Raw genomic sequence first — 16,602 nt, 5'->3', positions numbered from 1 at the left:
GGAAGGCAAGCGCTAAACCGCTGAGCCACCCAGGGATCCCCTGTTATTTGATTTCTTAGGTAAACATTCTAATAGGGTGTTTTCAAGTGAGTAGTTTTGGTTTGAAAATTTGAGTTTTTATATTAATTGTAAAGAGCCTTGAGGTTGTACATTTTGTTAAATTATATGAGAACCTTGAACTGTAGGACATGCCTACCTAACTTAGAGTATGTACCTAGCTACTACTGTTAAAAAAGTTTACTTAAGATAAATATTCAGATGAGTGGGGTTTAACCTAATTTTGCAAAGGCCTTTATGAATATCTTAATGTAGCAACCTTGTTTTGAGAACCAGCATTTTATACCGCTGAATGTTACTGCTAAAATTAGTTGGTAAAGAGCTCTATTTAATCAGCTTAAAGAAACTTAGGCACTTATATAAATTTAGTATTTATAAAAACTCTCAAAAATAAAATAAAAATTTAATCCAAATGAATTTCTAGATTCATGTAATCTGGGAAAATATTCTTCTGTATCAAAATTAGTTTGAAAGTTTTTTTTAATATTTTATTTATTTATTCATGAGACACACAGAGGGAGAGGGGCAGAGACACAGACCAGAGGGAGAAGTAGGCACCACGTAGGGAGCCCCACGCAGGACCCAAACCCTGGATCCCAGGACCATGCCCTGGGCCGAAGGCAGAGGCTCGCCAAGCCACCCAGGTGTCCCTCAAAATTAGTTTAAAAGTTGCTGGTTTAGGGATGCCTGGGTGGCTTGGTGGTTGAGCATCTGCCTTTGGCTCAGGGCATGATCCTGAGGTGCTGGGATCGAGTCCCACATCAGGGTACGCAGAGGGAGCCTGCTTCTCTCTCTGCCTCTGTGTCTCTCATGAATAAGTAAATAAAAATAATTTTTTAAGTTGCTAGTTTGATTAGAATGGACATGTCTTAGAGTTATCAACATCGAATATAATGCAAGCATACAACTTTTTATTTTACCTAGTTTTACTAATCAAATAAGTTCACGTTATGTTGCAAAATCTGGTAGCAAAAAAAATAAGTAACTTAGAGTAATAGCTGATTTTGTCTAATGTCTCACAAAGCTTTTGTGGATAATCTAAACATAATTGTTAAGAATAAATAAATTGCAGGTACCTGGATGACTCAGTCATTTAAGCATCAGACTCTTGATTTTGGCTGGAGTTGTGAGATCAGGGTGTGGGACTCAGCTCCACAACCGGCTCCCTACTCAGCATGGAGTCTGTTTGAGATTCCCTCTCAGAGCGACTGGGTGGCTCAGTCAATTAAACGCTTGCTTTTGGCTCAGGTCATGATCCCAGCATCCTGGGATAGAGCCCCATGTTGAGCTTCTCCCTCTCCCTCCACTGCTCCCCCTGCTTGTGCTCTCTTGCTCTGTCAAATAAATAAATAAATCTTTAAGAAAAAAGAGAGAGATTTCTCTTTTCCTCTCCCTATGCCCCTCTCCCTGCTCAAGTTCTCAAATAAATAAATTCTTTAAAAAAAGAATAAGTAAATTGAATAGATATAAATATGGTAAAAAGTTTTTAGGTATTTTCCCCAAATCTTTATGGTAGCCTCAGACCTCAGTATTTTGCTAAACTAAGTGATGAGTTAAGTTAAATTTATTGAATATCCAGATAATTTTCTAATAAGATAAAATACTGAAACATTAATTACTGAACATAAGCTTAACACTTTTTGCTTCCTTTTACAGAAGAACTGAAGATATTTATGTCTATTAGCAAACATGTTTCATGTCACGCTGAAAAAAAGATTTTAAGATTTATTTATTTATTTATTTTAGTGGGGGGAGGGGCAGACAGTGAGGAAGAGAAAATCTCTAGCAGATCCCCCACTGGACAAGAAGCCTGATGGGGTGCTCATCCCAAAATACCCAAGCCGAAATCTGTCCAATGGACTGAGCCACCCAGGCACCCCACACTGAGAAATTTTCTATCAAAAAAGCACATATCTAGAAATCATAAAAAGTACTTGTAAGTCTGCCTTACAAGAAGGCTTGTGTAAAAAATAGTTCATAATTATTTACTTCTTAAAGTTCCCAAGAGTTAGGAATTTTAATTAATATATGTAATTAAAGCTATTGAAAGTAATAAGGGAAACATATCTGCCTACAGATTGCCTGTCAGAAAAGTAGAATGGATGCTTTCTGTGAGAGAAGGTACGAGCAATGGAAATGGATTCTTATTGAGGGGAAAGAAAGTAATTTTGTCCTGCAGTGGGACTGGTTACTTAAAGAGGGAAAATATAGATCAAGATCTGAGTGTAGGGACACCTGGGTGGCTCAGCAGTTGAGCGTCTGCCTTCGGCTCAGGGTGTGATCCTGGGATCCGAGATCAGGTTCCACGTCAGGCTCCCTTGAGGGGCCTCTTTCTCCCTCTGCCTGTGTCTCTCATGAATAAATAAATAAATCTTAAAAGAAAAAAAAAAAAGGATCTGAGTGTAAAAAAGAAAGTTGTAGACAGTTTCTAGAAAAAGAACCTTTGAAAGGGAATTTTAATGTGTGGTTAAGCTGGCTAAGATTAGAATTCATTCGAGAATAACTTAGGGGCGCCTGGGTGGCTCAATCAGTTAAGCATCTGCCTTTGGCTCTGGTCATGATCCTGGGGTCCTGGTATTGGCCCCACATCTGGCTCTCTGCTCAGCCAGGAGTCTGCTTCTCCCTCTCCCTCTGTTCCTCTCTCTGCTTGTGCTCTCTTTCTCAAATAAGTAAATAAAATCTTTTAAAAAAGAGTTAATATGCAAAGTATACTAGAGCAAAATTAGAATTTGACTTTTCTCTCCGTTTAAAGGACAAAGTTTGGGGCACCTGGGTGGCTCAGTCAGTTGAGCATCTGACTCTTGGTTTTGACTCAGGTCCTGATCTCAAGGATTGGGAGACTGAGTCCTGAGTCAGGCTCTCCACTCAGTGAGGAGTCTGCTTCAAGATTCTCTCTCTCCCTTTCCGCCGCCATCCTGGTTGCGTGTGGTTGACTGTGATCGCCATGTCTTCTCACAAGACTTTCAGAATCAAGCGATTCCTGGCCAAGAAGCAAAAGCAGAATCGTCCTATTCCCCAGTGGATTCGGATGAAAACTGGTAATAAAATCAGGTACAACTCCAAGAGGAGACACTGGAGAAGAACCAAGCTGGGTCTGTGAGGAAGCATCGCACATCATGAAATAGCAAACATAATTGGTACACATATTTAAGCCACATGGAGATCACATGTTCCTATCCTATCAATATGGAAACATCCTTCCTACCTGGCCAATAGACATGTCTTATCAAGGGAATGATTTTCTCTGTTACTATGCCTCTATACCAGTAGGTTGGTTCAGTAATAAATGGGAGACCTTTCAGCTGAGCTGCTGTTGTGTCCTGATTTGTGAAGTACTGAATTCCCTCTCCTGTCAGATCTCACATAGCACCGTCTGATAGAACTTTCTGCAGTGATAGAAATGGCCCTTGACAACGAAGTATTTAAAGTGTGGCTAGGGGACGCCTGTGTGGCTCTGTCTGCTAAGCGTCTGCCTTTGGCTCAGGTCTTGACGGGGAGTCAGCATGTCTCCCTCTCTCTGCTCCTCCCCTTGCTCATGTGCTTTCTCTCAAATAAAATTAAAAAAAAAAAAAAAAAAAAAAAAAAGATTCTCTCTCTCTCCTTCTCCTTCTGCCCCTCTGCCCACTCCCCACCACTACCCATGCACATGCTCCCTCTTTTCCTAAATAAATAAATCTTTTTTTAAAAATAAAGGACAAAGTTTTATCTTAATTTTTTTAGAGATTTTAATTATTTATTTATTCATGAGAGACACGAGAGAAAGAGAGTCAGAGACACAGGCAGAGGGAGAAGCAGGCTCCATGCAGGGAGCCCAATGTGGGACTCAATCCCGGGACTCCAGGGTCACACCTGGGCTGAAGGCAGGCACTAAACCGCTGAGCCACCTGGGCTGCCAAAGTTTTCTCTTAAGAAAAATTTTTTGTAAATTTTTATAAAGATTTTATTTTTAAGTAATCTCTACACTCAACCTAGGGTTCAGACTCACAACCCAGAGGCCAAGAGTTGCGTGCTCCATGGACTGAGCCAGCCAGGTGCCACAAGGACAAAGTTTTCTTAGATTATTAGTTTGCTCTTCATAAGAAACTATAAACAAAGTTTTTGATTTACCTTTTATATAATTGCCTAGAAAGAAAAAGATTTCATGTTTTGCTTTTTTCAGGTCTGTATACAGAATTTTTTTAAAAACTGAGTCTTTTCAATATTTTTTAAAAGCTTATTTATATTTTTTTAAAGTAATCTCTGCACTCAACGTGGGGTTGGAACTCCCAACATTGAGATCAAGAGTCACATGTTCTTCCAACAGAGCCAGCCAGGCTGGGGCCCCTGAGTCTTTTAGATAGTAGAAGAACTAAGGCTTTTTACAAATATTTAACTTTCTGTATTTGCCTACAAATTGTCATTTTGGTTAAATGCATAACTAAGTATTATTTCACAGTGACCTATAGTCCTGTTTGACCAAGTGTTTTAAAACCTTTTTTTAAACTTTTTTATTTGGTATAATTGACACACATTTTTAAAACTTTTTAATATTTTAAAATATTTAGTATTTAGTATTTTTCCTTTAGAATTATTTTACTAAATCATAAATGTACAACTTAACTCGACACATGCACTTAAATTTAATATTTTTTACATTTTATTTATTTTTTATTTTTATTTTATTATTATATTTTAAACATTTTATTTATGCATGAGAGACAGAGAGAGAGAGAGGTAGAGACACAGGCAGAGGGAGAAGCAGGCTCCATGCAGGGAGCCCAACGTGGGACTCGATCCTGGGCCTCCAGGATCAGGCCCTGGGCTGAAGGCGGCACTAAACTGCTGAGCCACCCAGGCTGCCCTTTATTTATTTTCTAAAGAATTAAAGATTTTGTTTATTCTTTTAAAGATTTATTTATTTATTTTAGAAGACAGAACATGAGCGGGATAGCAGAGAGAGAGAATGAGAATCTCAAGTAGACTCCACACCAAGCACAGACCCTGACTGGGCTCTATTCCACCTTGAGATAATGAATTGAATCGAAACCAAGAGTCCAACGCTTAATCAAATGCACCACCCAGGCACCCCATTATTTTTTTTACATTTTATTTTTAAGTAATCTCTAGCCCCAACATTGAGCCCAAACTTATAACCTTGAGCCAACCAGGGTGGCTCAGCAGTTGAGTGTCTGCCTTTGGCTCAGGGCATGATCCTAAAATCCCGGGATCGAGTCCCACATCGGGTTCCATGCATGGAGCCTGCTTCTCCCTCTGCCTATGTCTCTGCCTCTCTCTCTCTCTCATGAATAAATAAAATCTTTAAAAAAACCCAAACTTACAACCTTGAGATCAAGAGTCACAAGTTCCATGGATTGAGCCAGCCAGGCACTCTAGCACTTAAATTTTTTTAAGGGAAAATATTATGTTTTATTATATCATGATCCTGGCTTATAGCTTTTCAAGACCTAGAGAAAAATCTTTAGAAAGGTTTCACAGGTCACCTGAAACTTACAAATTCAACATTATCATAGAAGGAATGCTTCTACACTCTTACAAAGACCACCAGAAAGAAACAATAATTAAAAAGCTAAGAAACAGGGGATCCCTGGGTGGCGCAGCGGTTTGGCGCCTGCCTTTGGCCCAGGGCGCGATCCTGGAGACCCGGGATCGAATCCCACATCAGGCTCCTAAGAAACAGTCTCAAAGGCATTTTTTAATGAACGGCTCAAAAATCAAATTCTAAATGAAGCCATTTTTATTCCTAGCTACTTTGGGGGATTTTTCAGGGGGTCCCTGAAACATCTCAGAGAGAGGTTAAATTAATCAGACTTATTTGGTACGTTAAATTACACGGGAAGCACTGTCAAGTAAGTGAAGATAAACCTTTTCTGGTTACACTGTGTGAGTAAATGTTATTCCTATAAGTTGTTCTAGAAATTGCATAAAATTCCAAAAATTCTGATCTGCCCTGGTAAAAGTTTATCAGTCGTAATTCCAGTTATTATCTTAAAATATATGTCACTGAAATGACCAAATTTCATTGTCAATTGAATTGTAATGAACTCTAATCAGACCTTTAAGCATGACATTTTTAAGTCTTTTTTTTTTTTATCTTTTTTTTTTTTTTAATTTATTTATGATAGTCACAGAGAGAGAGAGAGAGAGAGGCAGAGACACAGGCAGAGGGAGAAGCAGGCTCCATTCACCGGGAGCCCGACGTGGGATTCGATCCCGGGTCTCCAGGATCGCGCCCTGGGCCAAAGGCAGGCGCCAAACCGCTGCGCCACCCAGGGATCCCCATTTTTAAGTCTTTTGACATTTATAGTTACTGTTATACTCAGATGTTGCTTCCTGCAAATGTGTTTTTTCTTCAGAGAAATTCTTGGAAAGGAACCTGGTGAGGACTCTGGAATGCAGATTTTTGAAAACTTTCAGATCATAAAACTAAACTGGGTATGAATTTCCAAAATGAGTAGAAGAATGGATTCAAACAGAATTAAATAGCATGGAACCAAACAAACTGAAGAGGATGATCATTTTTATGACTCTTATTTAAAATATCATTGGTTTTCTAATGTTCTGCTCTTCCAGATTTGGGGAAATCTTTGTCTCTTTTATGCTACCAACAATTTGATAGTGTGAAAAAAGATATGATGTATCTTTTTCCTCTCTTCCTGATTCCTCCAGAATTCAAAAACTTTTGAGTATTTTTTTTTTTTTAAGATTTTATTCACTTATTCATGAGAGAGGCAGAGACATAGGCAGAGGGAGGAGAAGCAGGCTCCATGCAAGAGCCCGATGTGGGACTCGATCCCAGGAACTCCAGAATCATCACCTGAGCCAAAGGCAGACGCTCAACTGCTTGAGCCACCCAGGTGTCCCTTGAGTATTCTTTGGATGGCAAAATATTTACATAAATTCAGTGAGAATCTGTTCTCCTAGCCACAGGAGACAATGAGAAACATTGGTTGTATTACCAAGGCTTTGACTGGAATATTATATTTGAAAGAGATGTGCCTAGACTCAGGTATGACCAGACAGTTTTAAGGAACTAAGGTTTTGTATGGTTGACTTTACAAAGCCAGTAAAGTCCCTTAAAAAAAAAAAATTTAAGGGGATCCCTGGGTGGCTCAGTGGTTTGGCGCCTGCCTTTGGCCCAGGCCGCGATCCTGGAGCCCTGGGATCGAGTTCTGCGTTGGTCTCCCGGCACGGAGCCTGCTTCTCCCTCTGCCTGTGTCTCTGCCTCTCTCTCTCTCTCTATGTCTATCATAAATAAATAAAATCTTTTAAAAAAATAAAAAATTTAAAAAATTAAAAAAAAAGTTAACCTGCTACCTTATTTACAATTCCCCAGCAAAGCAGATTTTTATTTGTTTGTTTAAGGAGGCTCCACGCCCAGGATGGAGCCTAACATGGTGCTTGAACTTAGAACCCTGAGACTGAGACCTGAGCTGAGATCAAGAGTCAAGTGCTTAACTGACTGAGCCATCCAGACACCCCTCCAGCAAGGCAGTTTTAAAAAGAGATTATATATGGGGCACCTGGCTGGGTCAGTCGGTTGAGCAAAAGACTGTTGATCTCTGAGTCAGGAATTTGAGCCACAGGTTGGATGCAGAGACTCCTAAAAAGAGAGGGGGCGGGGTGGGGGACAGTTTATACAGCCAAGCATTAATCTGGCAACACACATGTACATAATCAGGCAACATTTAATGCAAACAAATTCGTTTTACTATTAAAAATATGAAGGTAATTGTAAAGAAAAGAAATTATGGGGCAGCCCAGGTGGCCCAGTGGTTTAGCACCACCTTCGGACCAGGGCCTGATCCTGGAGTCCAGGGATCCAGTCCCACGTAGGGCTTGTGGCATGGAGCCTGCTTCTCCCTCCGCCTGTGTCTCTGCCCCGCCGCCCCCCCTCTGTCTCTCATGAATAAATAAATAAATATCTTTTAAAAGAAAGAAATATTTGCACCTTTTTCTGTATCAGATTCTAATCCTGTTAAATGTCTTTGAAGTTCTGTTATGTACCTATACATTAGACTGGATCCAATTTCCTCTAGTTCCTTCAAATATCTGGCTATGACTCTCCCAACTAATATATCCAATTTTCTCCTACCCTTCTAATTTGGAACTGGTAAGAACAAAGGTTGCCCTTGAATGCCCTTGAATCTCCTTGGAAAGGATTATACCAGGTCCTCTTCACCCCCCAGATGGGAGCCAAACTTTGGGGACTTAAATCTTGGATATGCATCTCACAGCTGGAAAACGTTCCACTCACTCACCATCTGGTCCTATATAAGCACCGGAGCCCTCCAGATCATATTGATGAGGAAGAGAAGGAGCTGATGTCGGGTGAAACTGCTTCCTCCCAAGACATCAGATCAAGACTTTCTACTTTATTTATTTATTTATTTATTTATTTTTTTTATTATAGTCACAGAGAGAGAGAGAGCGAGAGAGAGGCAGAGACACAGGCAGAGGGAGAAGCAGGCTCCATGCACCGGGAGCCCGATGTGGGATTCGATCCCGGGTCTCCAGGATCGCGCCCTGGGCCAAAGGCAAGCGCCAAACCACTGTGCCACCCAGAGATCCCAAGACTTTCTACTTTAAACACAACCCTCCCCCCCGCCAAAAAAAATAATAATAAATACAAAACCCCTTTTTCTTTCCTTTTTTTCCTTTACTGTGACCCTGGCTTGGAAAGACCATGACAAAGTGGGTAAACATTGCCTTTCAGACTGTGGATTCATCACCAAACAGTCCTTTATGAGCCAGAAGTCATAACCTGTGAATATCACAGAAATTAAAAAAAAAAAAAAAAAGTCATGATCAGTGGGGGAAAAAAAGAGTCATGATCTGTGGATACTGCACTGAAGGGGCAACAAAGGAACTATAGAGCACTAGCTGCAAGTGGCGTGAATGTCTTAAATTTTGATTGCATCTTTCAGCTTAGAGTCTGATCAAAAGGGAGGAACTATTTTTAAAAATGGCTCAGGGGGATCCCTGGGTGGCGCAGCGGTTTGGCGCCTGCCTTTGGCCCAGGGCACGATCCTGGAGACCGGGGATCGAGTCCCACGTCGGGCTCCCGGTGCATGGAGCCTGCTTCTCCCTCTGCCTGTGTCTCTGCCTCTCTCTCTCTCTCTCTCTCTCTCTCTGTGACTATCATAAATAGTAAATAAAATTTAAAAAAAAAAAAATGGCTCAAGGGCAGCCCTGGTGGCGCAGCGGTTTAGCACCGCCTGCCGCCCGGGCGTGATCCTGGAGACCCAGGATCGAGTCCCACGTCAGGCTCTCTGCGTGGAACCTGCTTCTCCCTCTGCCTGTATCTCTGCCCCTCTCTCTCTCTGTGTCTCTATGAATGGATAAATAAAATCTTAAAAAAAAAGGCTCAAAATAGTGTCACATATGTTAGGGCCCATGTCAGTAAACCAAGACTTAATGCCTAACCTACCAATGGTTTCAACCTCCCAGAAATGTAACCCTTAACCAGCCCAACTGGAATTTCTTGGGCAACAGGCGGAGGTAACCCCATAATAGACCCCTACCATTCCCCTTGGGAGAGTGACCTTGCCTGAAACAATGCTTTCTTTGCTAATAAATTTCCTTTTTCTGCTCCCTCTGTTTGTTTTTTTTTTTAAGATTTATTTATTTTAGAGGGATAGCACGAGCAGGAGGGGAAGAGGGATAGAGACTCTCAAGCAGACTCCACACTGATTGCAGAGCCTGACGTGGGGCTCTATCTCAACCCTGAGGTCATGACTTGAGCCAAAACCAGGAATCGGATGCCCAACTGACTGTGCCATCCAGGCAGCCCTGCCCCTCTCTCTCTTTTTTTTTTTTAAGATTTATTTATTTCTTTATGATAGACATAGAGAGAGAGAGAGAGAGAGAGAGAGAGAGAGAGAGGCAGAGACACAGGAGGAGGGAGAAGCAGGCTCCATGCTGGGAGCCCGATGTGGGACTCGATCCCGGGACTCCAGGATTGTGCCCTGGGCCAAAGACAAGTGCTCAACCGCTGAGCCACCCAGGGATCCCCCCTCTCTTGTTTTAAAAAACCGTGTTGTACAGCTCCTGAGAGCTCCCCTCTACCTGCTAGGTGGGATGCTGACTGATTCATGAATTGCTTAATAAAACCAATTATATTTTCAAATGTGCTCAGTAAAAAAAAAAAAAAAAAAAAATAATTAACAACTGCAAGCCCAGGAAGAAGGGCTGAAGGAGATGGTTTGGACATGTGGGCCTCTTGTTGCCAAGGGTGACTCCTGAGCATCAGAAGCTCACAGCCCTTCTCCAGGGAGAGGGAGGAGGAGGAGGAGGAGGAGGAGGATGTAGCAGGGCATCCCCTACTCCAGGTCCCCACAGATGTGGCACAGCTCTGCTGCCTGCCATACACCAGAGCCCTCTCAGTGGCGGGTGTGAAGCTGTAACCCTAAGCCCACAGAGATCCTGAATCCGACTTTGTCTCTCCATCCCATTGACCCCACCCCATCCAAGCCACCCTCATCTCTCCCACACTCCTGCTCCCCACAATCCAGTCTTCTCATGGTGACCGAAGGATCCTTTACAAACATACCCCGGTCATATCACTCCCTGCTTAAAGCCCCATAAGCTTTACATCACTTATCAAATGCAATGCGACCCCTCCTTCCGGCCCACAAGCCTGCAGGACTGGGCCCTGACCACCCTCCTGGCACCAGCCCCCGTTCCTCACCTTATCCAACCACAAGGGCCATGTTTATGTTCCTTCCTCACTCCTGCTGGTTCCTGCCTTTGCACCTTTGCACGCTGTTCCACCTGCCAGGAACACACTGTGCCCCACCTGCCTCACCTGCAGAGACCCTCACCCCTGCCACAGTCTACACCAGCCCTTCCCATCCCCTCCGTGGCATTCATCATCTTTTTGTATGGTCTGTCCCCTCACCAGAGGACAAAGACCGTGCCTGCCTTGCACATTGCTGTACCCCCAGGGCCTAAAACTAGGTTTGCATTTGTTCAATGAATGAATGAAAAAATGAATGGAGAGGCTTGCTTTGGGTACTCTCTTAGGGACAACTAAAGAGAAAAGAGGGGAAGGAGAGTGGGGGCAGAGGACATGGTCTCTGAGATACTAGTCAATCTGGAACCGACAGATGTTCATCTCCCCACCAACAGCCAACCCTCCTCCCCGACTGCCCAAGTGATCCAGCCAGCAGGAGTGTCCTGAGACCGGTGTCAGAGTCCACCTGGGGAAAACAGGAGGGAGGAGGGGGGCACAGGCTGCGCCTGGTTGAACCCACTTGATTCAGGAGGAGATGGGACCTGAGCCTCCGGGGAATGGCGTTGAGGGCGCCACCTGCTGGCTCTGCCGCTGACCAGCTATGGGACAGTGAGGCAACCCTTTCTGAGCCTGGAAAATTGGTTAAGAATAGCATTTACTTCACCAGGATGCTCTAAGGATTCAGTAAGATGGGACACGTGAAATGCCTATTTGCTACAGTGCAGAGCAAATGGCAAGTGCTCATTAGCCAGAAAAGAGAGGAAGAGGGTGCCCGGGTGGCTCAGTGGTTGAGCATCTGCCTTCAGCCCAGGGCATGATCCTGGGGTCCTGGGGTCGAGTTCCGCCTGGGGCTTCCTGCATGGAGCCTGCTTCTTCCTCTGCCTGTGTCTCTGCCTCTCTCTGTCTGTGTCTCTCAGGAATAAATAAATAAAATCTTTTTTAAAAAGAGAGAGAGAGAGGAAGAAAAGAGAGACGGGAAGGAGTGACAGGAGTACAGGGAGAGGCAACACAAAGCAGGTGGCTGGCAACCCGGTGGCAGCCCAGTCTCATGTGCTAGGAGTTTGTCCCCGAAAAGATAGAGAAACGTAAAGCACCCCAAACCTTAGCACCTCCTCCCCAAAATGGACTTTTGAGTTCTCTTGGTTCAACCCTCTCATTTTACAAATGTTGGGAGTCCCAGAAAGGACAAAAATGTCTCCAGGATGCCCCAGAGTCAGCACAGTCCGGCACAGAGAAGCCAGCGGGGGAGAGGCCTGCTCCGAAGGCCGCAGGGAGGCCGTGAGCTCCCCGTTCTCCTCAGCTGGGGAGCGGCTGCCTCCCTCTGCAGCTAAGTGAGGGGAGATGCAGTCAGAGAAGGCCCTGTGGTCTGCAGGAGGAACACTGGGTGTGGGGGGCCAGGGGGGGCAGGGGACCGACTTCCCACCACCCGGGCACCAGGCCCTTCATTAAACCCAGCCCAGGCTCAGTGCTCTTCCAGCCCGGGAGGGATCATCCTTGCTTTACAGATGAGGGTGGGCACGCCAGGGAACTTCCAGCATATTCTGTGGGTGACTCCAGGAACCCCTGCCCTGCTTCTGTCTGGGAACCGAAGGTCACCACTAACTGCTCGTAAACTTGGGCAAGTCTTTTCTTTCAGGCCTCAAGCTCTTCCTCTGAACAGGGAGGGTGGACACAGGGCTCACTGAGGGCTTTCCCAGCTGGAGCCGACTTCTCTGGAATTCTAAACAAACGCACCCCCCCCCCAGCTGAGTCAGGAGGAAAGCCTGCCAGAAAGCCTGGCCGCCTCCCATCGCCTTTCTTGCCCCAGGCTGCAGGGCAGCGCTGCCCAGGGAGAGCCCTGGTTCTGCCCCAAGCCCCAAGCAGCTCCTCTCCCCCTCCCAGGGTGGTGCCCCCATCGCCTGGACCTCAGCCCTCACCATTCCCTGGGGGCAAATCTCAAGCCAGCAGTGGGGGGAAATGAAGCCAGACAATGTATGGAGCCCTGCAATTAGGTGCCCATGTCCCCCCAAAAGCTTCAAGGCTTTGGGAAGCCCACAGGTCAGGATCCAGAGCATGAATTTAGGTCAGTACTTCTCAAACTAAATTCAAAATTTTTTTAAAAATCTGCATAGAACTTACAGTTTTGTAAAATTAAAGAAATGCACTAGACGCCAGTAATGGTTACACAGCATTGTGAACGTACTTAATGCCACTGAATTGTGCACTTAAAAACAGTTAAAATGGCACATTTTATGTTATGTAGATTTTACAATGAAAATTTTTTTAGATAAAATGAATTTTAAAAATGTGAAGTACCAGCCTCAACTGTAATAGTATCCACCTGACCTTGTACAGTTGTTATAAAAGTCTCTAAATGCTTACTTTCAATTTCTGTATTATCTCATGGCAGCCCAGTAGCAGCCTGTGGCCTGGCAGGGGTCCGAGGAGCACTCTGATATCATTCATTGAGGCTGCAGACAGGAGGCCTCATTGGAGAGCCTCTGGGGGACTGGCCAGAAGGAAGAAGGCTCCTGTATCCCTGCTCCCCCCAGCAGGTACTTCTAGATACCAAGCTACGTAACCCCAAGCGGACCTAGGCCAGGCAGGCTGGTCTGACTTTTGGCTGCCCGCCTCCTCTGCCCCCGTCGGTCTCCCAGGACCTTCTCGATGTACACTGTTTATTAAGGTCTCCCTGTCAGTGGCCACTGATCCACACAGGCAGCCGTGGGGGGTGGAATGGGGTGGGCTGGAGTGGGGCACGGTGTGAGCTGGGAGAGGGAAGGACGGGGTGGAAGTGTGCCTTTTCTTCTAGTCCCTAGAGCAAACTTGGCCCAAGCCTCACCTACAGGAAGTCATCCTGGGCCTGCAGCTGCACCCCACCCACCCCCAACATCACAGCACCTGTCTCTCTGCATTTGTGCAGTGGTGCCTGCTTCTCTATGGGTTGGGAGGATGGTGGGACACAGCTCAGTGTGAAGGTATGGCCAGGTTTCAGGCTTGGTGCCCCCAGGCAGGGCACAGTCCATCCGGCTGGCTGAGCAGTGGCCTCAACAGCTGGATTCCGGGCTCGTCTCCACCAGACTTTGGGGGCCTGCAGAGGGAGAACGGTTTTAGGGGTGTTGCATCCTGAGTACAGTGGTCTCTGGCTTGCTGAGCAACAGAAAACACTGTGGGCTCTAAAAAAAATCTAAAAACCTACACTCCAATTTTAGGAATTCTACCTCCAAAGGTCTGATGAGGGTCCCTGAGCTGATTTAGAAAAACCCAGCTGGTGTCTGGCCCATAAGAGGTGCCCGCAAGCATTTGGAGACTGTGCTCTTGGACGCACAGCATGCCTGGGAGAGTCAGGAACTGTGGCATCTGGGACAGCACAGGGAGGGAATCACTTTTTATGATATTATTACTTTATTATATATATTACATTTTATTATATTTCCTTTTGTGCTGATTGGCCCTTTGACCTAAAAAATAGTTTGACAGAGTTGCTGTCATGTGTGTCAGAGCCTGCCAACTCAGGCCTCCAGCTGGGGCCCTTCTAACGGTCAAGGTCAGAAGGGGGAGGGCCAGAGGAGGAACAGAGAGCTGTAAGGCACACGTCCCACCTCAAGGGGGCAGCACCTGCCCATGGCCTGCTGACTGCGTCTGGGTGGGACTGCGAGCCCAGGCTTGCCAGATCTTCCAGGTTTTTCAAGATAAGCCTGAAATCAGATTTTCGAGTAGAATTAATTGTTAACTCACTCAAAAATTTAAACAGCATGGGTGGAACACAACCTGCCTGCAGACTCTCTGGCTGCAGGCCACCAGCTGGCGCCTTTGGATCTGAAAGGATGCCAGTAAGTGTAGAGCACCTCTGAGGCCAATCTGCAAACCAGGGCAGAGCCGTTGTCTGCTTCTAGAAAATCAGATTGACTTCCTATGGGGTCCAGACAAAAAGAGGACAAAGCAGGTGCCCCTGGGTGGACCACAAGAGTCACCCACCCACTCATAATGATTTAATTTCACACACATTTAAAGATTTATTTTAGAGAGACAGACAGAGCATGAGTGTGAGGGGCAGAAGGAGAGGAAGAGAGATTCTCAAGCAAACTCCACACTGAGCACAGAGCCCAGCACAGGGCTCAATCTCACGACCCTGAGATCACGACCTGAGCTGAAACCAAGAGTCTCCAGCGCATATTTATTAACCTCCCACCACATGCCAGTCTCAGAGCCAGAGATCCTGTGGCAAATGTGACAGACCCAGTCCCTGCTCCCTGAGAACCTTCCTTCTAGCTGGGGAGACACACTTGAAACAAATGATTGCATAATAATTGTTCTGTGATACATAAGGAGGTGCAGTGTAGTGGAGGGTTAAAAGTTAAGGTTTGCGTCCTGATTCCACACTCCTAGGTTTGTCACTTTGGGCAAATCTGAGTCTCACTTCCCTCTCATTTCTTGTCTGTAAAATGGGCACAATAACATCATAGGGTTGTTCTGGGGATTCACTATCATACAAATACGTGTGAAAGTGGAGCCTAGGTTTAGCAGGGAGTCCCCACCCACCCCCACCCCCATTTAGTGATACTGGGCTCCTTGCCAGCAAGGGGAGTGGGAGGCCACAGATTGAAGGCCTGGGCTGGAGGCCTCTTGTACCTCCAGAGGCTCAGTCCCCCTGGTACCCTTCATTCTATTGGGGTGGTGGCCACGGGCATCTGGCTAATCTCCTGCTTCTGTTTCTTACCCATTCTGTCCATCTCACAGCCCACTTGCCCCCAGTAGGATTTGGTGGCCAAAGACAGGGAAGGTACTGCTCATGACCACACTGGGAGAAGGCTGAGCCTTCCAGCATGGGCCAGAGCCCCTCCACGGAGGCTGCTGCATTTTGAGCCCTTCAAGCCCTATAACTAAGCTTTAAAACTCTGAGTACATGTGGGACATCTGGGTGACTTAGTGGTTGAGTGTCTGCCTTCAGCCCAGGGTGTGATCCTGGAGTCCCGGAATCTAGTTCCGCATCGGGCTCCCTGCATGGAGCCTGCTTCTTCCTCTGCCTGTGTCTCTGCCTCTCTGTGTGTCTCTCATAAATAAAATCTTAAAAAAAAAAAAATCTGAGTACATGTATAAAACATGTCAGAAAATCTTCCCTGGGCCCTTCCAGTGTAGAATACCAGCTTCTGCTGGCAGAGGTCTCAGCCACAAGACCCTTGGAACCTTCTGTGTGACCTGGGCCAAGAGGCAGAGGCAGATGGCAGGAGGCTGGAGTGCCAGCAATGGTTCTGAGGCCTCAAAGTCCAGCTCAGGCTGGGGTAGGTGGGATCCTCAGTGGTCAGGACATGGCTCCTGACCTTGGGGTCTGTGGTCTCATCAGGTAGAGAAGCCCTAGAACCACGGTCTTGGATTTGAAAGGGAACTTCCGGGGCACCTAATCCCTCCTCCCACCCAAAGCAGAAAGCTCCTCTGAAGGAGCCCAGCTTCATCTTCTTATCGTTCCTAAATGAATCACGTTTAATAGTGATTCAGACAAGCTGAATGGACAGTGAGGTGGCCAAGCCGTCCTCTGAGAGGACAGGTTTACAAGGGGCGCTGGAACATCCCCGGAAGTCAGAACTTTCCACCGGGAGAATAATCCACACAGCAGAAAGGAAGGCCTGTATAAAGGACTGGGGGGCAGGGCAGGAGGGGGACACCTCTCTGTCCCAGCATTACCTGGACGCTCACCAATGGCCTTTCCAAGGAGGGTGGCACTGGCTGAGTCTGGGGCACAACAGGGGAGATGGGAGTGGCCAGAGCAGCCCGCTCCCCATGCAGGGCCTGGAGTCAGACACCCCCCCCACTCGGACCCCTGCAAGTGAGACAGC

The 16,602-nt window shown here is 45.9% G+C and overlaps 1 protein-coding gene across 1 annotated transcript; it reads left to right on the top strand.

The window, feature by feature from the left end:
• The first annotated feature begins 2,955 nt into the window (after window positions 1-2,955).
• Window positions 2,956-3,363, top strand: LOC121497368 (60S ribosomal protein L39). The gene has a single exon (XM_041766929.1). It carries the CDS (start codon window positions 3,002-3,004, stop codon window positions 3,155-3,157), a length of 156 nt encoding a protein of 51 aa, XP_041622863.1. The 5' UTR covers window positions 2,956-3,001; the 3' UTR covers window positions 3,158-3,363.
• The last annotated feature ends 13,239 nt before the right edge of the window (window positions 3,364-16,602 follow it).

This window comes from Vulpes lagopus, chromosome 8 (genome assembly GCF_018345385.1).
Source record: "Vulpes lagopus strain Blue_001 chromosome 8, ASM1834538v1, whole genome shotgun sequence".
NCBI classification, from domain to species: domain Eukaryota; kingdom Metazoa; phylum Chordata; class Mammalia; order Carnivora; family Canidae; genus Vulpes; species Vulpes lagopus.
Note: the sequence above shows the minus strand (reverse complement) of the source record. Positions and strands in the feature narration are given on the sequence as shown.